The sequence below is a fragment of the Bos mutus genome, chromosome 8 (genome assembly GCF_027580195.1).
Source record: "Bos mutus isolate GX-2022 chromosome 8, NWIPB_WYAK_1.1, whole genome shotgun sequence".
Taxonomy (NCBI): Eukaryota; Metazoa; Chordata; class Mammalia; order Artiodactyla; family Bovidae; genus Bos; species Bos mutus.
The window spans coordinates 58451725-58476367 of record NC_091624.1 but is presented as its reverse complement, the minus strand read 5'-3'; the positions used below and the strand labels follow the sequence as shown (position 1 = coordinate 58476367).

At 40.9% G+C, this 24643-nt stretch overlaps 1 protein-coding gene across 2 annotated transcripts in view; it reads right to left on the bottom strand.

Annotated features, from left to right (window-relative positions):
• The window catches only part of LOC102287414 (guanine nucleotide-binding protein G(q) subunit alpha), a 316088-nt gene that overhangs the window by 89870 nt on the left and 201575 nt on the right, over window positions 1-24643 (bottom strand). For both annotated transcript variants that reach the window (XM_005892987.3, XM_070375738.1), the window contains exon 3: window positions 10773-10927. In XM_005892987.3, the coding sequence (XP_005893049.1) occupies window positions 10773-10927 (155 nt within the window). The remainder of the gene's footprint in view (window positions 1-10772; window positions 10928-24643) is intronic.

Sequence of the window (24643 nt, the reverse complement as noted above, 5' to 3'; positions counted from 1 at the left end):
CAGGCCTAGGTCACAGCAAAAGATTCCTAACTAAGTCTGTTGCTCAAACAAATTGACCTTGTAATTAAAAGAGCAAAAAAACCAAACAACAATGGTGGGGGAAGGAATAAATCAGGAGCTTGGAATGAATATCCACACACAACTATATATAAAATAGATGACCAAGAAGGACCTACTCTATAGCACAGGGGACTCTACTTAAGGTTCTATGATAAGCTATGTGAGAAAAGAATCTGAAAAAGAATGAATGTATGTACATGTATAACTGAATCAATTTGCTGTGCACTGAAACTAACACTGTAAATCAACTATGTGGTGTGCTGGTGGTTTAGTCACCAAGTTGGGTCTGACTCTGGGGACCCCAAGGACTGTGGCCCACCAAGCTCCTCTGTCCATGGTATTTCCCAGGCAAGAATACTGGAGTGAGTTGACATTTCCTTCTCCAGGGGATCTTCCTGACCCAGGGATTGAACTTGCATCATCTGCATTGCAGGCGGATTCTTTACCACGGAGCTACCATGGAGTCCCAAATCAACTATACAACAGCGACAAAATCAACAGAAGAGAGAGTGAAAGAGAGATATAGAAAGAGAAGAGGAGGGGAAAAAGGCCTTTTCAATTTGCCTGTTTGGCTTTCTTAATTTATTCATCTTTTATATGACAATTTTCAAAGCTGTTGACTAATTATGACACAATTTTTATACTTCTAAGATGTATCAAGCATCAGAAGGCTACTTTTTATTCTAGTCTGCCTCTCTTGAACTGTAATGACAGTGCTTAATTCATTTTTCAGTTAATTTACACATATTTATTGAAAATCTGTTCTTTGTCAAATTCAAATCACTGTGTGTGTTGGAGGAGTGGGGCTCGCACAGGGAGCTGGTAAAAAATACTTATACGTGTGTATATATACACACACATATTCTTTGCCTGTAGGGACATCAGGTTACCTGGGAAGTAAAGACAGCACAGATGAATCAATTAAGAAATAATTAAGTGCCAAATTATGAGGTGCTAACTATGAATGCATTAAGAAGGGAGAGATGATTATGAACTGGTCACTGGAGAATTGCGTAGAAAAGTGGAGGATGAGTTACACGGTGCAGACCTAAGGGGACTAGAACAGGCTAAAGAGGAAAGAGAAGAGAGATGGGAAGAAATCAGCAGACACATAAATGACTTACTCTTTTATCATTCAACAACTTTCCCTGAAAGCCTATATTGAAGGCTAGGCACCTATATTGAAGTGCATAGCACTGGGTGGGAGCCACAAAGCAAAAAAAAAGATGTGAATCCTGTCCTCAAGGAGCTTGTGTTCTAGCAATGGAGATAAACATGCCGGCTAACAGCCATCTTACAGTGCAGATAAGATGTGGCTCATAAGAGAGCTTCCAGTGATGGTAGACAAGAGATGGCCATGAGCAAAAGGTTGCTGACCAAAGCGGGTCTCTCATGGTCATGTCTCTGTAACTTGGATACTGGTTCTGTAGAATCAAAACTTTCATTTTAACAAGGATGTCTGGGTTTGAGGAGCTGGTCATATTAAGCTAGTTAAACTAATTATAGACCAAAATTCTTTAAATCAAGAAGCCCTTGTGCTCATGAAGAACATCAGGGTAAGCCCATCAGAGTTCAAAAAGGGCTTGGCAGGTGAGGAGTCAAAATAAAGGAACGGGCCAGATGGAGAAAGCAACGGTCCTGGGCTCCCCTGAGACTGGACGTGGGGTTACCTCCCAGTCAGGCACATGTTATGTTAGGCCCCTTTCAGAAGCAGGTCAGTCCTACCTTTGGTTACACTGACTGTTAAATCCCATCACGCCCTCCTAAACCAGCTGTACCAGGCACCACATGGGGCCAAAGCCAAGACACATGAGACACAATCCTTGTTCTCAGAGCCAAATCTACTCAGTCAACGTTTCTGGTCATTTATTCCATCATTAGTACTGGACATCCTTTGCATGGCATTTAGAGGTAGTGCCAGGGAATACAATCTAGCACTCCCTGAAGCTCACTTCCTATCTGAAGTTTTGTTGGGCAAAGCAAGTTTACTGAAGGCGTACTGCGGAGGGACAGCAGGCCCTCCTTTCTCCGTTCTCAAAAACGAATCTCCAGGTTGATTTTGAGCATCCCACGCATAAGCTAGGGTCTCTCTACATGGCAGAAATGGAAAAAGAATATTAGCTGCCTTTTAATATTCAGTCTTCTTCCATGGACGAAGAAGTTCCAACTTTTTTCTTTTCTTTTGTGGGGTCGGGGTGGGGGCTGAAATCAGATAGTAAGTATTTTAGGCTCTATGTGCCATTCAGCTTCTGTTGCAATGATTCAGACTCTGCCACTGGGCACAAAACAAGCTTTGGACAATACATAAACAAATGGGCTTGGCTATGTTCTAATAAAACTTAATTTATAAAGACAGGCAGCAGGCAGAGTCTGGCCTACAGGTTTTCCAATCCTGTTCTGTAGTAACAGCACCCCTGTTTTCATCTGGGTACCATGTCATCCTGAGTGGGTTGTGGTAAGGGCTGTAAAGAAGAGGTCAAGCAACTGAACATGCAAACGCTCTGCCAAAACACGAGCAAGCAGCAAAGTGATAGAGTGAAGCGTGTCTCCCGTGTCCAGTCTACTCTTCAAGCAGAGTGAATGAATGATCACCAGGTATTGAGGTAAACCCTTTCCCTATCACATCTCTGTAATAAAGGTTAGAAAGAAGTTAGTCTTATCTAAGTCTTACCATCTCTAGCAGCTCCAGGCATTTTGAAAAAGCAATACTAGAGACCAAGTCTTAGAATCTGATGGATTCTTCACTGTGGAAGACAAATTACAGGATGCGTGCATGCTCAGTTGTGTCCGACTCTTTGAGATTCCATGGACTGTGTAGCCCGCCATGCTCCTCTGTCCATGGGATTCTCCAGGTAAGAATACTGGAGTGGGTTACCATTTCCTCCTCCAGAGGATCTTCCCAACCCAGGGATCAAACCAGGGTCTCCTATATTTCCTGCATTGGCAGGCAGATTCTTTACCATTGAGCCAGCTGACAGCCCAAATTACAGGGTGTATTTTGTTTCATTCTTGTGAAAGGTTATTAGGAGATCATTAGATAAAAGAAAACAAAAATAGAAGTAAATATGTCACTCAGGTGAAAAAAGGTCCATTCCATGTTATTACTGTCACTCTTTGGGGGGAAGCAAACATATTCAAGATCAATTATCCTCTTTTGAGCTCAAAATAGCATTTTGAGTAATTTAACTATGTAGAGAATAATCTCTCTGCCTATACATTTCCAGGTAAATTTGGGGAGTGCCAGGTTTTCACTTGACTGCATAGGATAATGGTTTCTCAGATAAAGGCAATCTACTGTTACAGAATCAAAGGATTTCAGAATTTACAAGGGAGTTTAGAGATTACAGAGCACATACCACTATCGGAGGCAAATGAAACTTACAGAGCCAAAGTCCCACAGGTGAGGAGAGGCAGATGTAGTTCCACTAAATGCTAGACTGTGACTCAATGGTCTCACCATATGATGTCTCATCTGCCTCTAAAAGCCTGCAGTAGGCTTACATTTCTTTTTAACCATCAGACAAAGAGTAAAGTTATAATGGCTCCGAGAGTCAGAGCCTACACACTCTTGGGTTCAAGTGTTTGGCACATGAGTCAATTAACAAGGTACTTCCTCAAGGATTCAGCCTGAAATCAGGTAGATATGCTAATCTACCTCCAAAAACTCATTTTGCACTTAAAATTCAACATTCAAATTCCTTGTGCATTTTTAAATTAAAAATTTAAACATGAAGTTAGAAGTAAACTCCAAACCTGACTTATGCTCAAAAGTCAATTATGTACTTTGGATTTATGGGCTGTGAAACATGTGGAAATTTCAAAAAGGTTTCTGATTTACTGACAACCTTGGAGGGCACTTCAGGAAAGCAAGATTAGGGATTACTTGGTCCCTTACGGTGAACATACACTGTATAGTCCATGGGGTCACAAAGAGTCAGACACGACTGAATGACTTTCACTTTCACTTTACAGTCAACATGGACAGAGCGGTCTTTTGCCAAGCGCCTGCAGTGTGAAGACTTCACACTACATGACAAGTTGATTGAGATTCGTGTTCTCTAGCTAGTCAGGGAGCTTTTGGTACTGTAGGCAGTGAACTCATTTGACCTGATGTCTCACTATATTAAGGCAGGTGGTGAACCACAGCAAAAAAAGGGGGAAAAAAAGTAAACCTACAGCCATCTGTTTATTGTGCTCTTTACCTAAAGATAGTCAAGAGTCCTCAGACTTTTTTTAAAAAAATCAATAACAAAAAAGGTAATAAGGGAATCCACAAAACTCTCCTGCATCTTAGAATGCTTTTTTAGTCTTTCATTAAATAGAACTGGAGGAATATGCCAAATGAAAGCCAACTGCAAATTTTTCCTAAACTGCTCATCTAGAATTTCCCATCTCTTTGCTTCTACCAGTGTTGCCTGTCCTTTGAGCCATCTGATTGTTTTATTATGATCAGCAAGTTGGCTAATCAAAGTAGAAAAAGGAAAGCTCAAATTATTTTAGTGTTTTTATGGCTCTAGTTTGACTCCAGTAAAAAGTTATTGGATGAAATATGGGAAAAAAAGGTTAAAACTCTAGACTAAAATAAAGAAACAGTATTTCTCAATTATTTGTGACTTACATCTTCCATGTTGTATGAACAACTGATATATTGTTAAACATAGATCGAGCTTCCCAGGTGGCACAGTTAAATTTTCTCGATGATAATCATAACCCTTGTGGGTGTATTTCCCAGTAAATTCTACTTAATTTTCCCCTTGATCTTACACATATAGAACTACATACAGGCAACAATATAGTGCTCATACTCAGTCATGCCTGACTCCTTGCAACCCCAAGGACTGTAGACTGCCAGGTTCCCCTGTCCATGGAATTTTCCAGGCAAGAATATTGGAGTGGGTTACCATTTCCTACTCCAGGGGATCTTCTCGACCTAGGGACTAAATGCATGTTTCCGGCATCTCCTGCATTGACAGGCAGGTTCATTACCATTGTACCACCTGGCACTGCAATAACATTATGAAGATTAATAAATTATTTGCATCTTTCATGGTGAGTGATTTTAAACTCATAGGTATTTATCTACTAGATTCCCTGGTGCCTCAGTGGTAAAGAATCTGCCTGCCAATGCAGGAGACATGGGTTTGATCCCTGAGTGGGATCCCTGGAGAAGGAAATGGCAACCCACTCCAGTATTCTTTCCTGGGAAATCCCATGGACAGAGAACCCTGGTGGGCTACAGTCCACCAGGGATTGCAAAAGAGTTGGACATGAATCAGGGACTAAGCAAACAAAAAATTTATCTATTAGTCCATCATCAATATACCTGTCAATTATCAATCAATCAATCTCTTATTCATTCCTTCAACTCTCTATCCATCCAGCCATCTATCCTCCTTTGTGAGGGTAGGTTTCAGTGATTAAAAACTCAGGCTCCGGAGGCAGCAAATCTGACTTTAGTTCTTACTTCTATCACTTACTAATTGTGTGACCCTCTGAGACCCTATGTTCTCCTCTGTTTCATGGAGATAATAAGAAATATCTACAGCTTTGCATGTAAACAACTACACAGAATCTAACACATAGAAGCGTTCAGCAAAAAAAAAAATAAAGTGTTCAAGCTCTTTTGGTAATAGCTTTTCAAGGATGCTAGACCTTCAAAAACGGCAGGAAAAAAGAGACTTAAATGCCTGTAGCTCTGGCACATCATAGTTCATTTATAACAGCCAAAGACAGATAGTGCCTACATCATGGTCACTGAAACTGTGGAAATTATCTAAGTGTGATTTCAAGGAACAATCATTCACAAAGGTCAAACGTGAGCACCCAATGTTACGCTCTAATGGGCAGAGGGGAGAGACACTTCAGTAAATATGATAACAGTTACAAAAGAGATTTGTACAAATATTAAGATACAGGGCAGGGCTTCCCAGATGGCTCAGTGGCAAAGAATCTGCCTGCCAACGGAGGAGCATTGGCTCAATCCCTGGTCCGGGAGGACCCCACATGCCACAGAGCAACTGAGCCCGTGTGTCACAGCTACTGAGCCTCAGCTCCAGAGCCTGGGAACTGCAACTTCTGAAGCCTGTGTGCCCGAGAGCCCATGCTTGGCAACAAGAGAAACCACCACAATGAGGAGCCTGTGCACCATGACTAGAGGGACATCCCTGCTTGCTACAACCAAAGAAAAGCCCACGAAGCAACGAAGACCCAGCACAGCCATTAAAAGACAAAGATACATGGCGGAGTGTCATATAACCTCTGGTATTGGGCAAGACTTTCAGAGGCTGTGACTCTTGAATTGGGTCTTGAAGGATAAATAGGAGTTCACCAGAGAGAAAGAAGAAGAGAGGCATGCTTGGGCTCTGTTCTCAGTATTCCTGGCAAGTGGCCTGCCCTGACTCTCACAACCAGCATGTTTCTGGAGGAAACTGCTGTTAAGCTGCAAACTTTACGCAGATATGCATGGCAGGCACCAATTCTCAAACTGCTAGAGATCAGATTTAATATCTACATGCTCCCCAAATCTAAACTGAAGAGCCACAAGAGAGACAGTCAGTACTCAGGAAGGCTGGTCTTAAATTCTGTAAGGTGGTGATACTGTCTAAGAAATTAGATTCAGCATATCAACAAAGTTTTAAAATTTTTATCATAAAGATAGAGCAACATAGAAGCCCCCACATGAAGTAAAGATGCAGGATAAAATACTAAAGATATATCAGTGGAAAGTACACAAAAGTCAGAAAGGAAACGGTTAACAACTATCTCGAATTCAGAGAAAGGAATTGTGTTGAGTCACCCTGTGAAAATGAATTCAGTATTGGGAATGAGTGATGCTCAAGACAGGTGAGCTACAGCCTCATCAGCAGTATTCCCGAACTTCAGGGGACCTTCCCTGGACCACAATGGAATGACATGTGGAATACACAAGCAAATGGGTGAATCCAAAGAGCCACTGGTCTTTTCTGTGTGCTTGGAGGGTTTTCCTGGCTAAGAAAAGGAAAGTGCCCAGGACTAAGATGGGGAAGAATAAAGAGACTCCAATACTTGGCCTCCTGGCACAATGGAATTAAAGGTAGGCCAGCTAGGCATCTTGGGCACTGAGCTATAAGACAAAAAGTACCAAAATATCCTATGAAGATAACAGAAACATGGGGCCAGCTAACTCAGGTTTCCACACACAATTTCCATAATTGGCAGGAAGTGATTGGTTCTAATCCCTGAAAGTAAACAAGAGTCTTCTAGAGAAAACAAAGGGGAAAATGAAACCTCCCTAGGTTTCATTTAGCTAAGATGATCAAATGTTCCTGCTTGACTAGGAGATTTCCAGTTTACACCTGCTATTTCATTCTAATTATTAATAGTAACCCTTTCCTTCACAAAATGTCCTGGTTTGATGATAAATTATACAGTCACCAGCTATTTAGTCTATGTAACAAATTACTGTAACAAAAAGATTGAAACATATACTTTTTGGCAGAAAATGTATTTCAGGATAATCAAATAGCATCAAGAGAAGAAAACCTTGTACTTCACAGAAGAATGCCAACGCAGACCAACGGATAAAATTTGGAATTCTTATATCAGACAAGACTTAATGATTGGAATTAAAACATCAGGTGAAGAGTTTATGGGGAACTGGAGACTACACAATGACAAAGTCACACCACACAGATTGTTTTTGGTGGCAGGAGGAAAAAAATACAGGTTTATCATGGAGGCTGTCAGTGCCCAAACACTGTTGTGAAACTTAACTTACCAGTGACAGATAAACCCATGCATGAGATCACTTAGAGTGTGTTCTGCTCACTGGTAAACCTTAACTTACCAATGATAAGTAAACCAGTGCAGGAGATCACTTAGAGTATGTTCTACTCACTGGTGAACATTAACTTACCAATGACGTGTAAACCAGCGCACAAAATCTTGTGTGCTCTACTCACAGTGTTTAACTGGGATCTAACCAAGCCTTTAAATGTGACTTTCAGTTTGTAGAAAATCCAAGAGGCAGCGGAGAAAGTTAAATCATGCAATGAGGCAGCAGTCAGACCCAATCCAGGCCAGTCTTTTTGACATGCCAGTGAAACGCGGAACAGGCTTCTACTAGATTAAGAGACTTAAGGGACATAAAAACCAAATGCAGCGTGTTGTCCTAAAATCAACTGACTCTAAAGAACATTTTGGAAGAATTTGGGAAATATGAAAATGAACTGGATATAGAATGATAAAAAGGACTGATGATTAGTTTTTAGGTATAATATGGTATTACTTATTATGTAAGAAAATGTCCATTTTTTTAAAGATGCACACTGAAATGTGGATATAGGGACATGTTGTTACAACGTACTTTATTACTTTTGCATAAACATATGCAAAATGAAATAGGTGTATGTGCATACACACATATATCCACATGTTTAGAAAATAGAGTTCTCCCTGTCCCCACCAAGGGAAACTAGAACTGTTTAAACAGTCATCATTTGCAGGGGTTGATATCAGCCCGTCCCAGGTGCCCCCACATCTTGAGCTCTAACATGAGGGATGTGCCTACAGAGTGAGCGTGTTTTTATGGCAGATGCAGCCCATGTGACCGAGGTCTAAGATGATGGCTTTCCCCAGCATCACAGTGCTAACACGGGCCTGGAGTAACTGTCGCGGATAACTCTTAGCCTTAAAGCAACTCATGGGTACCTGTCTAGGAATCCACAAATCTGAGCTGAAGTAATGTCACCAGACATGTGGTGGAGCTTTGTCTCAAGAATACAGCTGCAGCAGCTGACCCAGGTGTCCTCAGGGCAAACAGGAATCTCTCAGAGGGCCTACGAGGAGCAGGAGGCAAATCGTTTCCTAACGGGAAGCCCTAACTCGGTAAGCACATCATTATCGGACACTGGTGCTCTGATGCCCTAGTCACAGGACTTCTCTGTAGGGAGAAGAGATCTGGGGGACAGGTAGAGACTAGAACAGGTGAGGAGGGGGAGAGACAGGATTTACGCTAAAGTAAAAAGAAAGGGATTTAGAAATGATGGGAGGCAAGAGGATTTCTTGGTGAATGTAACTTTTTAATGGAGGAGTTCTTCATTGGTAGGGGCCAGGAGAGGCATCACAGTAGTGAATCGAGAAGTGGAGGAGTTAAAGAAGGACCAGAGCTGAGAGCGGATGAGGAAACCAGCAGGCAGGGGAAGGCAGAGTGAGCAGGGACAAGGACAAGGGGTAAAACACAGCAGCAACGTGGGGAGATGGATGAGATCCAAAATGGCAAAGGAAACAGAAGGACAGAGGGGGCAGCATGGAAAAGGAAGACAGCTGGTCAAAGGTTGAGGGGGCAGAATTTGGAACAAAAAAGAGCTGAATGCATCTTCTCATCTCTGTACTTACAGAAACTTACACAGTTGGAACTCGGGGAGGGGAGAGGAGAGAGGGAGAGAGGAAGGGGGCGGGGCGAAGGAAGGCAGGCAGACATAGAAGAGGAAGACAGGCAGCGTGCAAGGAGGACAGAGGAAGCCAGGAATGAGGAAGCACGCATTTCAGAGACACACGAGGTGGGTACTGGCTTAAACACGACAGACACGGTCTCCTGAGCATTTCACATCACTTTTCAGAATGACGTAATTCAGATTTACCTTGGGAATCCAAGTACTGTTTTGGCCAGGCAATATTTCTGTGGCTGACCTGAATCATAATTCATCTTAAACAAATGCCTAGAACTAGGGTAAGAGCGTGATCTACTTTACTGCAAAAACAGAGCCCAACTGCTCTTGGATCTTCCCTGCACTGTTAAGCGATGTCAATCTGCACGTAGGGCTCCTTATTTCCCCTATAGTCCGGCCCTTGTTCAGAGGGTCATTTCAACATACAAACTGGCCTAAGGCTGCAGAATACTTTCCACCCTTTCTTCTGTCTGCCCAGAACCAATAGAAGAGGCAAATGCTGGGTTAACATAATGGAGACAGAAATCTGAAAAAAAACACTAAAAAAAACAAAATTCCATTTTTCAGGCGCCTGATTATCTACATTGCTGACCACATTGATTACATTAATCCAATGATTGCCAAATCTTTACTTTTCTTTTTATTAGGCAAGATTTAATCTAGAGAATTAACAAATCTCTCTAGGATGCAAATCCCTCCTGGGACACATGATTGTGATCGACAGCTCACAAAATAATCCTGGGATGCATGCAAAATTAGACTCACACGCAATTTCCATGCAAAAGCAAACCTATCCATCAACAAAACAGTGGGTCCCAGAAAGCAGTCAAGATCCTATGTCTGGAAACCGGGAAGTCTGATGTTTGAGAAGCCATAATTAAGTGTATTTATTAGAGGTTCTTCTGTGTAGGTGCTTTCCAACACATGAATAAGATTAGAAACTTGCATTAAAATTGATTATTATCAGATTTCAAATCACAATGAAGTACATGTTTGAGAATCACTGGTTTACAATTTGGGGGAAGAGATGGGTTAGTGGATGCAGATTCCTAGAGTCTTCAGTTGGTTTTCAAACAGAAAACAATAAAAGAAATACTCTCCCTGACTCATGATGCCAATCCCTTACATAGAGTCTAAATTTATAAAGCTGGCACAAATTTAATATCTATAATTCCTAACTGTGCAGTCAGAATCAGATACGATACACAGGACCGAGACGGTCTCATTGCAGAAACCATGAAAGAAAAGAGGAAGATGCAAAGGGCCTTCTGGAGGAATACTCACTATTTGGTAGAGTCAGATAACTGATATTCTCGTCGTCTGTCATAGCATTCCTGGATTCCAGGATCATTCCATAAACTCTTTATTGCATCTACATATGGATTCTCAAATGCAGATACCTTCTCCACATCAACTTCTCGAACTAACTGTGCATGAGCCTGTTTAAAAAAAAAAAAAGCAGTTTTAATCTCCTTTCCATTGAAGAAAACTGCCTTGGCTTGCACACTGCATTATGGTCTTTCCTCATATACTGGTTTTCAAACTGGTTTGTAATAAAGTAATGCTGCTTCTTTTTTCTTTTCCTTAGATAAAACCCAGTCCCAAATCTTTTCCTCCAGAGTAAATGCTGAAGCTACCTAAAGATGACAAGAGAAAAGCAGACTGTTCAGCTCCCACAGGAACAATGAGGATGGTATGCTACAAATAATGACTATTTTCAGGTGATGATCATAATCCTAAAACAGTTCATATTATTAAAGGGAAAAAGACTGGGTTATTTATCCCCTCTATGTTTATAGTTTATTATAATCAAACACATAATATACGCAGCCTATGAGTGTTATATCTTAGCAAAAACTCAGTCAGACTCAACTAATCAGCATTAGTTTCTATGATTCACTGTGAGGATTAGGGTGTAAAACTACTAGAAGAACAGTTAATAGTAATGATTTGATTTTCACAATAGTGACCATGCCCCCTCTACTCCCACACACCCAAATTTTCAATATTTACTTTATATCTACCTCATATCTTATCAGATTGAAGAGTCTACTCAATTTTTAACACAGAAAAAGGACTTTGTTATATTCATTATATACAACATTTAGTAGGAAAGAGGTAAACAGACTTTTAAAAAATTTTCAACAAGATTTAAATCAAAATGTATGGTCAACCTCCAAATTAAACAGCATACACCACTGCCTAACAATCTTAACAAAATAGATTTCATAGGTGTAGTACACATGTAAATTATACAGTACATAAATGTGCAAATCAACAGATATAATAACTAATTATCTTGAAAACTGGAGACAGATGGCTACTAATTTATTAAAACAGTCTTGATTTTGCACAAACTTCTGAACTAGGTTAGTGAATGGCTATCTTGATTACATGATGACCTAATTATTCCTTCCATAGAGTTTCAAGCAAATAGAATTTAATAAATTTAAACTTGTGATTAGGCATGTCTGGTTCCCAATCTTTCTCTTCCTTCTCATCCCATAAGACGGAAGGGAATCCATGTCATTAGACTAATCTTTACTTAAATAAGATTTTACAAAGCCTAAAGTGCCAAAATTGAAGAAACCACCTTTCTTGCTGGTTCTACGTTGACTGTGACCATCAGATCTGGTAAGTGAGAAGCCCTATAGCTCTGCCCTGCACCCCAACATTGGAAGATGAATCCCTAAAATTGTTTTATGTACCTAGTTCCTGCCCAGACAATCTGTCCTATCCCAGCAATCTGACTATCCTGAAGTCCTGTTTCCAAGTGTCACTCCAGGTGGGCCTAGGCCAATCATAGCTTTCCAGGAAACCCCCGCTTTGAAAATATGTCACTGGTTCCCCAACGAATCCCCAGTGCTATGCTCTGCCTGGCTCTGTGGCACCCGTTGCTCTATGTCGATACCAAAGACTGTCCTGGTCCCACCTGCTCAAGTGGACCTCCTCCAAGCACAAAACATTAGGTATGGGGCATGCTCCACTCTGCCCAGCAGGTATGTCTCATACCTTATATCTTAAGGTCAAGCTTTAGGCCCTGTCCTTCTGCCCTTGCTCACTGAATACAAACAAGTTCTAATTCTTTGTGTCCTGAGATATGACAATGATCATGCATGGTATAATCCTAAATTCGATTTCCTGGCTACATCTGATTTACAGGGTTCTCTGGAGGATTCTGTGGAAGTTAGAAGACAGATGCAAGGCAGAAACAGGCATGCACAGGATGGTCTCCTACTGGACACATTCTAAAGACATGGTTTTCATCGGACTCTGCTTCCTCTTTTGACACTGGATAAGTTGCTTAATCTTTCCAAATGTTATCTCTGGTGGGCAACATCTTGTCACACCAAGTCCATGTGGCTTATTACTGTGCTACAATACAGTAGGTGAGTGGTTCTCAAAAGGTGGTCCACACCCCAGCAGGATTACTTGGGAATTTCATAAAAATGCAATCCTTTAATCCTACATCAAACTTTCTGGATGAGAAACTGATTAACAATCTGTTTCAAGAGACCCTCTGGATGATTCAGATGCATGGCAAAGTTTGAGAACCACTGCAAGCTATCAAGCATCACGTAGACACTAGTTGTTGTGGTCATAATTAACTGTCTGGCTGGCCATGAAATTGTTATTGGAAACTAAGAGAAGAGGCCCAGAAAGGCAACAGCACTCCAAAACAAGGGGCGTTAAAAGGGCCAGGAAGCCACAGAAATGAGTAAAACAGGCTGGATGTAGGTAATAGTGAGTGATGAGAACTGCAGCACACTGAGAAACACAGACCCTAAAGAAAGAGGACAGCTGCTAGTTAGCTCCAACTAATTGTTGCCACTGGGATACAAGCTGAGTGTTGCCAGATTTTCTGAGTTATCAAGGGAAGCCAAAAATCTAGATCTTTCCATGAGATATCCCTAATTTTTATTCTTGGCAACGCTATAAAAGATAAAGTGTATCTGTGGCTGAGCTGGATCAGGTACCAATCATTTGCTTCTCCACGGACTTCCCTAATAAGATTGACCAATAACACCATGTCTTACACTGAACCTGGGATACAGCAGCTGGCCACTTAACACATGCTAATGGGGAAGTAATTCTGCAGCACTTTCCTACAATAATATTTAGACAAACTATTATACTATCCATAGGGAGAAATGGCCGAGACTTCTTTAAATTGGGTAAAAGCTACATGATGACACAGAATAGTGTAGGCAATATTTAAAAACTGAATTTGATACTCATTACAACGGGCCAACCATGTCATATGGAAGGAGTTCTATTTCTGTTTCTAAGGTAGGGAACTTAGAGAAAACAGTTTCAACAGAGCAGACACTTTTCAAGATGATGATTAAATGTTTATTGAACCCCAAAGAAATGTTAGGTAATACAGCAATTAAAGACTTAGACCCAGTTCCTATGAGGTGCAGGGGTAGGGTTAGGGGTGGGGGGACAGTCCACAGACACAGTTCCTGTGAGGTGTAGGGGTAGGTTGGCGGTAGGGGGAACAGTCCATATAGCTGGCAACCAAAGCACAGGATTATGTGCTCCAGGAGGAGAAACAAGAGGGAACATTTGCATTTCCATCTTTAATTTCAGTTGACTGAAAGAGACAACATTCTCAACAGTTGTATAACTGAAAAGTCTTCCTGTAAAATGAGATTACTTTTTACTGTTGGAAAACTCCTCCAATTTTCTCTCTTGATCTACCTCAATGTGCTTTTTCTTACATCTGGAAGACCTTCTCTATTCCCTTCCATATCTCTTTTAGCTTTTGTTCAGGCACCATATCCTATGCTGTCTCTCACAAGAAGATATTCCCAGTGTTCCTCCTCTCCCCCAAAATGTGATCTTTGCATCTTCTGAACCATGGAACTTCTACATTTCTTGACTTACCGTCTTCTAGACCATACATTGAAGGAAGGGGCTGTAGCTCCTGGCTCTCGTTTCTTTTGGGGCCCAGCACAGAGTGAGCAGACAACAAATATTTGTCAGATTTAAAAGTCATACATAAACCCAACTTCCTACAAGCCAAAGTCGAGTTTGTTAAGGAAATCTTCCACCCATTACCTACTCTCTCAGAACCACACAATCCTCAATAGCACTTACGTCAGTAGCTAGTGTATATCTATCCGGATGATATTTGTTAGTATCCTTCTCCCTAATCACAGTACAAGTTCCGAGACAAACTCAGTGTTGCAGTATCAGGGTCTAGCAGAGTGCCTGTCACTGATGCTCAATAAATATTTGTTCAATGAAGAATACAGGAAGGAACAGTAGAAATTATACTGAGCTGGAAACAGGGACACCTAAATACTAGGCCTGGTTTTACACCTAACACAAGCAATAACCCTTAGAAGAAATTATTTACTTCTTTACAACTTCATTTTCCTGGTCTATAAGGTTATGCAATTGAAACAAATCATTTCCCTATGGCTTCATCTAGACATATACTCCACGATCATAAATAAATACATCTAGAATACACAGAGCACCAAGGACTTATGATCTTGTCCCTCAAGGAGCACATAATATTATCGTTTATTGCAACAAAACCTCACTATTTCAAAAGTGCCTGAGAATACAGGGCAGAACATGAGGAAGTCTGTATGAGTGATGGTATATTGGGACTGAACAAGAAGAACTCAGTATGGCCAGACAAGGCGTCAGAGAGAAGACAGGAGTTAGCTGGCAGGTGGAGATAAAGATGTGTGACGAGAGGAGGAGGAATAGATGAACAAAGGTTTGGTAGACAAAATAAACATGGCACTCTCTTAACTGTGGGAAAACAGTCTAGTGAGGAAATTTCATGCTGACCCTTAATGCAAATTAACCTCCACAGTGAAAGCTACAATATTAACCTCACCTGTGAACCATAACTAATATCCACTTAAGTCAAATCCTGTATGAATTTGAAGTAGAGGTAACGAATAGATTCAAGGGACTAGATATAGTTAACAGTGTGCCTGAAGAACCATGGACAGAAGTCTGTAATACAGGACGCGGTGAACAAAACCATCCCAAAGAAAAAGAAAAGCAAGAAGGCAAAGCGGTTATCTGAGGAGGCTTTACAAACAGCAGAAGAATGAAGAGAAGTGAAAAGCAAGGGAGAGAGGGAAAAGTACATCCAATTAAACACAGAGTTCCAAAGAACAGCTTAAAGAGACAAGAAGGCCTTTTTCAATGAACAGTGCTTAATAATAGAAGAAAACAACAACAGGGGAAAGACTGGAGATCTCTTCAGGAAAACTGGAAACATCAAGGGAGCATTCGGCCCAAAGAAGGGCACAATAAAGGATAAAAATGGTAGAGACCTAGTAGATGTTGAAGACATCAAGAAGAGAGGGAAAGAATACATGGAAGAACTGTATAAAAAAGATCTTTATGAACTGGATTACTAGATGGTGTGGTTAGTCACCCTGAGCCAGACATTCTGGAGTGCAAAGTCAAGTGGCCCTTAAGAAGCACTGCTATTAATAAAGCTAGTGGATGCGATGATATTCCAGTAGAACTATTCAAATTCCTAAAGGATGATGCCATCAAGATTTTGCTTTCATTATGTCAGAAAACCTGGAAGACCCAGCAGTGGCCAGAGGACTGGAAAAAGTCAATCCTCACCCCAATTCCCAAGAAGAGTAGTACCAAAGAATGTGCTAACCATCAGACAATTGCACTCATTTCCCATGCTAGTAACCACCAGCGAAGTTGCTCAGTTGTGTCTGACTCTTTGTGATCCCATGGACTGTATTCTCCATCCATGGAATTTTCCAGGCAAGAATATTGGAGTAGGTTGCCATTTCCTTCTCCAGGGGATCTTCCAGACCCAGGGATCAAACCCAGGTCTCCCACATTGCAGACAGACGTTTTACCATCTGAGCTACTAGGGAAGCCCTCCATGCTAGTAAGGTCATGCTTAAAACCTTGCATGCTAGGCTTCAGCATTATGGGAGCCAAGAACTTCCAGATGTTCAAGCTGGGTTTAGAAAAGGAAGAGGAACTAGGGATCAAACTGCCAACATTTGCTGGATTATAAAGCAAGGGAATTTCAGAACAACATCTATCTGGGTTTCATCGACTACAGTAATGCCTTTGACTGTGTCAGTCAGTCAGTTCACTCGCTCAGTCGTGTCTGACTCTTTGCGACCCCATGAATCGCAGCACGCCAGGCCTCCCTGTCCATCACCAACTCCTGGAGTTCACCCAAACTCTTGTCCATCGAGTCGGTAATGCCATCCAGGCATCTCATCCTCTGTCGTCCCCTTCTCCTCCTGCCCCCAATCCCTCCCAGCATCAGAGTCTTTTCCAGTGAGTCAACTCTTTGCATGAGGTGGCCAAGGTATTGGTAGATCATGACAAAATGTGGAAAGCTCTTAGAGATGGGAATACCAGACCATCTTACTTGTCTCCTGAGAAACCTATATGTGGGTCAAGAAGCAAGAGTTAGAACTCTGTATGGAACAACTGATTGGTTCAAGAAAGGAGTTCACCCAAACTCTTGTCCATAGAGTCGGTAATGCCATCCAGGCATCTCATCCTCTGTCGTCCCCTTCTCCTCCTGCCCCCAATCCCTCCCAGCATCAGAGTCTTTTCCAATGAGTCAACTCTTCGCATGAGGTGGCCAAAGTATTGGTAGATCATGACAAACTGTGGAAAGCTCTTAAAGTTGGGAATACCAGACCATCTTACTTGTCTCCTGAGAAACCTATATGTGGGTCAAGAAGCAAGAGTTAGAACCCTGTATGGAACAACTGATTGGTTCAACAGGGCTGTCTGCTGTCACCCTGTTTGTTTAACCTATACATTGAGCACATCAAGAGAAATGCTGGGCTGGATGAGTTATAAGCTGGAATCAAGATAGGTGGGAGAAACATCAACAACCTCAGATATGCAGATGGTACCACTCTAATGGCAGAAAGTAAAGAGGAATTAAGAGCCTCTTGATGAGGGTGAAGGAGAGATAAAGAGCCATATTAAGACTAAATATTAAAAAAACTAAGACCATGGCCTCCAGTCCCATTACTGCATGGCAAATAAAGGGGAAAAGGTGGAAGTAGTGATAGATTTCCTCTTCTTGGTCTCCAAAATCACTGTGGACGGTGACTGCAGCCATGAAATCAGATGGTTGCTTCTTGGCAGAAAAGTGATGACAAACCTAGACAGTGTGCTAAAAGCAGAGACATCACCCTGCTGACAAAGGTCTGTACAGTCAAGGCTATGGTACTCCTAGTGGTCACGTGTGACTGTGAGAGCTGGACCGTAAAGAAGGCAGAACAACAAAAAACTGATGCCTTTGAACTGTGGTGCTGGTAAAGACTCCTGAACGTCCCCTGAACAGCAAGGAGATCAAACCAGTCAATTTTAAGGGAGATCAACCCTGAATATTCACTGGAAGGACTGAAGCTGAAGCTGAAGCTCCAGTATTTTAGTCATCTGCTGTGAACAGACAACTCATTGGAAAAGTCCCTGATGCTGGGAAAGATCAAGGGCAGAAGGCGAAGAGAGTGTCAGAGGATGAGATGGTTGGGCAGCATCACTGATGCTATGAATGTGAACTCCCACCAACTCTGGGAGACAGTGAGGGACAGGGAGACCTGGCACGCTGCGGCCCATGGAGTTGCAAAGAGTCGGACCTGACTAAGCGACTGAACAACAACAATGAACCATAACCAATGTCTACCATCTATGAAAGTATATTGGCCTCAAAATATGCAAAGATCACTACTTTGCCTCCATCCAGGTCTGAATTTCTAAGTCACTTTTATTGCCTCCTTAGCTTTGTTTTTTAATTCTATCCTTGCTGTTTTGTAAAATGACATTCAAATATAATCTACTGTAATTTGCATTTATGTAAGAGCTTTCACCTGAAGTTCTCAAGTTATTTAAAACTATGACAGCATTTTACAAAATACACATAGAATTTCAAAAATGCCTATATAAATGTCCTCAACAAAAGTGTAATTCTCTCTCTCTTTTTTTGGTAAAAAGTATTCTGTCTGTGAAAAGAATATTTTTTAGTGTGTTAGAGTAGGAAGATAAATTAGACCCTTTTCTATTTTTCCAAATATCAAATGTGAAGTAGTAAAAATCACAAGTAATTATGCAAAATTAAACCACTTACTAATGAAATAGGCTATGATGAAAAGGAAAGGAGTCATTTCTAATAATACAAATAAAAATTAAAATTGACTACCCTTTTTATTTTGAACATCGTACATATAAAAGCAAAACAGGTATGAGTTAATCAATCATATAAACCAAATGCAAAATATAACTCTATTTCAAGTTACAGTTGAACACACTGGATGGAAATATTTAATAATGAATGTGAGCTTTCAGAATTCTTAGCAAGCTGGTGGCAAGCCTCAGAGGGAACATTGTGAGAACCAAGTAACTACTCTTAGGAACTCTGGCAGAATTCTAGGGAAAGACCACATGGAAACCACAGGATGTGCCAATGTGGTAATGTCTTGTTTTTGCGATTCGGTGGTCATAAAATTAAGGTAAATCTTAGGTCTGTTGATATTTCCAAGACTGCTTCAGCAAAAGGAAGGAAGAACTGAGTTCCCACCACAGTGAGTCTTACCCTGCCCACAGAAGGCCAAGTCTTCAGATAAAATAAAAAAGATCTTATAGTCACTTTGGAAGGATTTTCAAAAACTCATTAACAGCTCAGGGCGGCTTTAGGCTGGAATGTCACACCTATTCCGGTTCCTACACTCCAGAAGTAGAAAACCAAATGGTAATTTCCACATTTGTTGAAGCTCTTAGACACAAATATTCAGCTCATTAGGGCAGCTCTATTTGAAAGGATGCCCAGCACAGACAGAGGGCCTCTGATTTAGTAAAATTCTGAACTTCTGTCTGAGTATGTTTCAATCCTGAACTGAGAAGCACATTTTCTTCCCCCCACTCTCAGTGCTTATCTCCATTTTGGCATTTGATTCTAAATTATGGGGGGGGGAAGAAACAGAAAAATCTCAGGCTTTTTTTGTTTTCTTCTCAAAGGAAATACAGAGATGGGATCAAATCTCTGCGTTGCAATACCACCTCCAGCCAGAACTGGTTGAACATGACCTTGAGCAAGCTATTTAACATTTGTAAACCTTTATTTCCTAATCTATTAAATGTGGTAACAACAGTACTTACTTTGATGGTTAAATGACCTAATGGATGTAAAACATTTAAAGACAGCATCTAACACCCAAAGCTAATTGTTTAGAAAGCAAAAGAAAAGGAAAATAGCACAGAAAGTGCAAAAGGCTTGGTATATATGCACTTTTTAGCTCTGAGACTTTGGGCAAACTGCCCACATTTGCTCAAAGTGAAAGAACATTCTAGAGATCATCCTGGATAATGGATATCAATGAGTCCTCAAATTTGCAAATACTCCGTAAAATTTCCTACCAAAAACTTGGCAAGAACTGTCATTTCTTAGACCATTTCACCTTCTCTGACTTCATCAGTGTACACTTCTCTGTGTACGGTGCACTGTACACAGAGTGACAGCTGTTGCTGCATTTTCTTATGGGCATGACTGCAAAACTGACAAAGAATAGCAAAGTCACACTGAGCTACTGCTGGCTGGGTTCTCGAAGCCAGTGACTCATTCCTATAGTACAGCCTCTCCACACTTATGATTCAACTCATGGCTCAGCAAAATTACAAATTACTACATGACACAGCCTTTTGAAGTCTCTGATGAAAATTTTGAATCCTGTATGTAATCTTTCAGTGCTAGGGGTCTACTGATTCTCCTTTGTTACAGCACCCACATCCCTCTGCACGCAGTATCAGAACAGAGTAGGTATGTGCAGACGCTCAAGACCCTTATAAAAATGTCTTGGTATTTGTATATAACCTATGCATCCGCCTGTATATTTAAAATCATCTCTAGATTACTTATATTACTTAATACAACGTAAATGCTATGCTAGTTGTTGCCAGGGCACAACAAATTCAAGCTTTGATTTTTGGAGCTTTCTGGAATTCCTTCCCCCTAACAATATTTTTCATCCTTAGTTGGTTGACTTTGCTGATATCTAGGGTCAACTATACAGAATCTCTCTCTCACTGAGTAACCCAGAGAACCAAAGTAGCAAAGAGGAAGTCCAGGAACAATAGCTTGAGAACCAACCAGACTTCAGCACATTTCAGCCCTGTGTCTTCAGGCTGGTCTCTCAAGTTTCCTGAACCTCAGCTACCTCATCTATGAAACAAAAAAACAATTTGTTTTAGGGTAGTTAGGAAAGTTATAAGAACTGTTAACAAAATACATAAAATACAAGTACTATAATTGCTATGAAACCTTGTGGTATTTCAAAATTATCATTAATAAATATTAATTATTTCAACAAACACAATACTTATCTACTATGTGTCAGGCAATATACTAGATACTAATGAAGTGAATCTGTGTTAAGTAAAATGTTCCAGAGAGCAAAATATTCAATAAAATTTTATTAAACTGCTGCACATTGTTCTACTTTAAGATTTTACAAATTGATTCTCATGACTCGATTTGCTTTTCTATGGTGAGAGGTTTTTCCCCCTGACATTATTTTTTTCCCTCCGACATTATTTCCCTATTTATGGCTGCGCTGGGTCTCCACTGCTGTGCAAGGTTTTCTCTAGTTGCGGCACGTGGGGACCACCTTCTAGTCGCAGCGTATGGGCATCTCGTTGCAGCAACTTCTCTTGCCGTAGCTCCACAACATGTGGAATCTTTCCAGATCAGGGATCGAACCTATGTCCCTGACACTGGCAGGCAGACTCTTAACCACTGGACCACCAGGGAAATCCTAGAGTTTTATTTTTAATCGTTACTGTGGCATTCACCAAGGTAATCAATGAGTATAAAGCACACTGCTTTCCCCCAGAACACCTCTCTTTTTGGTTTTGTTTCACTAAAAGGTACATTTGCTTATTCTAACATATATTGGATTCCTTCCTTGCTGGAGAAAACACTCCTTTATTATTTAAGATGTTCTTTTTCTTTTAAAGAACTCCATCTCTTCCTTGGCTCTACCACTATACCTTTCACACGCAAATATTCTTCTATTTCGTCCTCTGCTTATCATTTTCCCTTTTCATGTCTGCAGGCCATGTCATAATTATCAGGATCAGCAACATCTGTAGGTCAGAGCTTGATGCACTATGGCATCACACACTCCAAGCAGTTCCAAAGAGTCTGTTGACTGATGTAATTACATGGTTCCATTATGAAGAATTGTGCCCTCAGGTCTGCAAAATCTTGGGATGAAATAAAAAACTGTGCACTCTTTGAAATGCTACTTATTACCTTCATGATTATGATGGTAATACACATGAATACATTATCAATGCTACAAAAAAGTTTATTTTCAAAGAGTTTATTCAAAGTCATAGTGACAAAAAATAGAAGATTCTTTTAAAGTTATACGTGTTTACTAAGATTAAAAAGAATCAGGTATACTTGTATGGCTGCTGTCAAAGAATATTTGAGGACTATTAGTTACCTGGGATTTTAATGGCTGTTTGAAAAGTGGGTTCTATAGCCAAAGTCAAATAACTGTACCATGAAAGTCGCTCAGTCATGTCTGACTCTCTTCGACCCCACGGACTGTACAGTCCGTGGAATTCTCCAGGGCTGAATACTGGAGTGGGAAGCCTTTCCCTTCTCCAAGGTATCTTCCCAACCCAGGAATTGAACCCAGGTCTCCCTCATTGTAGGCAGATTCTTTACCAGCTGAGCCACAAGTGAAGCCCAACTGTAGAGAATAATATTTATAAAAAGTAAAATAGATGGTTCATACTACAGGACTCAGTACCTTTAATAAGATAATGCTGCTAGGAATCCATGAGTATGGAGTAAGGGTGAAGACATCACGGTATGACCATGGCAGCATTTTCCCCCTCAAATCAGTTGATGAGACTGGTGTTCTCTGAATCACACTTTGCAAAACAGTGAACAAACACCGAGACTCCCAATAACCAAGTGGGGACTGGTTTTACACAAGCAAAACAACTAACCGGTTCTCCCCCCACACTGGCATAATAGGCTAATGCCTGCTTTATAGATTCACATCATCCTCATTGTTGAGTTCACATTTTGCATGTGGTTCATTTCCTGATATTACATCTCAGAAAAAAACATAATCATTTTAGCCCTTTGCAATGTCTGGACTCCTACAATCTTATTAGCCAGAGGAGTGTGCTGCTGGTTTGGAATTTTATTTTGTTTGACAACAGGAAAAACAGATCAAGAAGGTTTCCTTGCCCAGCTTGACAGACATTCAGACAAAGATGGAAAAAATAATAGAAAGGACAAGCTTCTCAATGAAGGGAGGCCCAGGTGTCCCCAGAAATTTCAGGATCCTACAGTCTTTCTGGGACGCCCACTACAAAACTGGATCACTGCGGCTTCAGAAACTGTGTTCAAGAAAACTCAAAGTGAAAGGCTCCTAGCCCCAGAATTTTGCAGAAGAAAAGAAATTCCCTAGAACACATGTCTAAAGGTCTCTTTAATTCAGAGACCAAGAAGTTGTTCCAACAGTAAGACTGTAAAGAGAATCAATAGCACTTATGCTTACTTGTCCAATGAAGAAGGGTAATGAACATCTAGAATCTGAATAGGAAGAAAGGAAGAGAAATAAGAGAATCCTATCTCACTAGGCACTCTTGGGGGGCAAATAGTAATAGATATAATTTGTCACCTTGAGGAAGAACCCAATTTCAGGACGATTATGGATAAGAATCAATTGTAAAATGTACTATTTGGACCAGTGTTGAGAAATTAACATTCTAATGAGACTATAATATAGTTAATAGTCTATATATAACACTTTTGAATATGAAAAAGACTATTAAAAATAGTTAATGCTATATATCTTTGAAATATTATTTGTTGACCAACATATCAGGTATATTCAGTTCAGTTCAGTCGCTCAGTCGTGTCCGACTCTTTGTGACCCCATGAATCGCAGCACGCCAGGCCTCCCTGTCCATCAACCAACTCCCGGAGTTCACTCAGACTCACGTCCATTGAGTCAGTGATGCTATCCAGCCATCTCAACTGCTCTGTCATCCCCTTCTCCTCCTGCCCCCAATCCCTCCCAGCATCAGAGTCTTTTCCAATGAGTCAACCCTTCGCATGAGGTGGCCAAAGTACTGGAGTTTCAGCTTTAGCATCATTCCTTCCAAAGAATTCCCAGGGCTGATCTCCTTCAGAATGGACTGGCTGGATCTCCTTGCAGTCCAAGGGACTCTCAAGAGTCTTCTCCAACACCACAGTTCAGAAGCATCAAATCTTCGGCACTCAGCTTTCTTCACAGTCCAACTCTCACATCCATACATGACCACAGGAAAAACTATAGCCTTGACTAGAAGGACATTTGTTGGCAAAGTAATGTCTCTGCTTTTGAATATGCTATGTAGGTTGGTCCTAACTTTCCTTCCAAGGAGTAAGCGTCTTTTAATTTCATGGCTGCAGTCACCATCTGCAGTGATTTTGGAGCCCCAAAAAATAAAGTCTGACACTGTTTCCACTGTTTCCCCATCTATTTCCCATCCCAAAGAAAGGCAATGCCAAAGAATGCTCAAACTACCGCACAATTGCACTCATCTCACACTCTAGTAAAGTAATGCTCAAAATTCTCCAAGCCAGGCTTCAGCAATATGTGAACCATGAACTTCCAGATGTTCAAGCTAGTTTTAGAAAAAAGCAGAGGAACCAGAGATCAAATTGCCAACATCCTCTAGATCATGGAAAAAGCAAGAGAGTTCCAGAAAAACATGGATTTCTGCTTTATTGACTATGCCAAAGCCTTTGACTGTGTGGATCACAATAAACTATGGGAAATTCTGAAAGAGATGGGAATACCAGACCACCTGACCTGCCTCTTGAGAAATCTGTATGCAGGTCAGGAAGCAACAGTTACAACTGGACATGGAACAAACAGACTGCTTCCAAATAGGAAACGGAGTACGTCAGGGCCGTATATTGTCATCCTGCTTATTTAACTTATATGCAGAGTACATCATGAGAAATGCTGGACTGGAAGAAACACAAGCTGGAATTAGGATTGCCTGGAGAATTATCAATCACCTCAGATACGCAGATGACACCACCCTTATGGCAGAAAGTGAAGAGGAACTAAAAAGCCTCTTGGTGAAAGAGGAGAGTG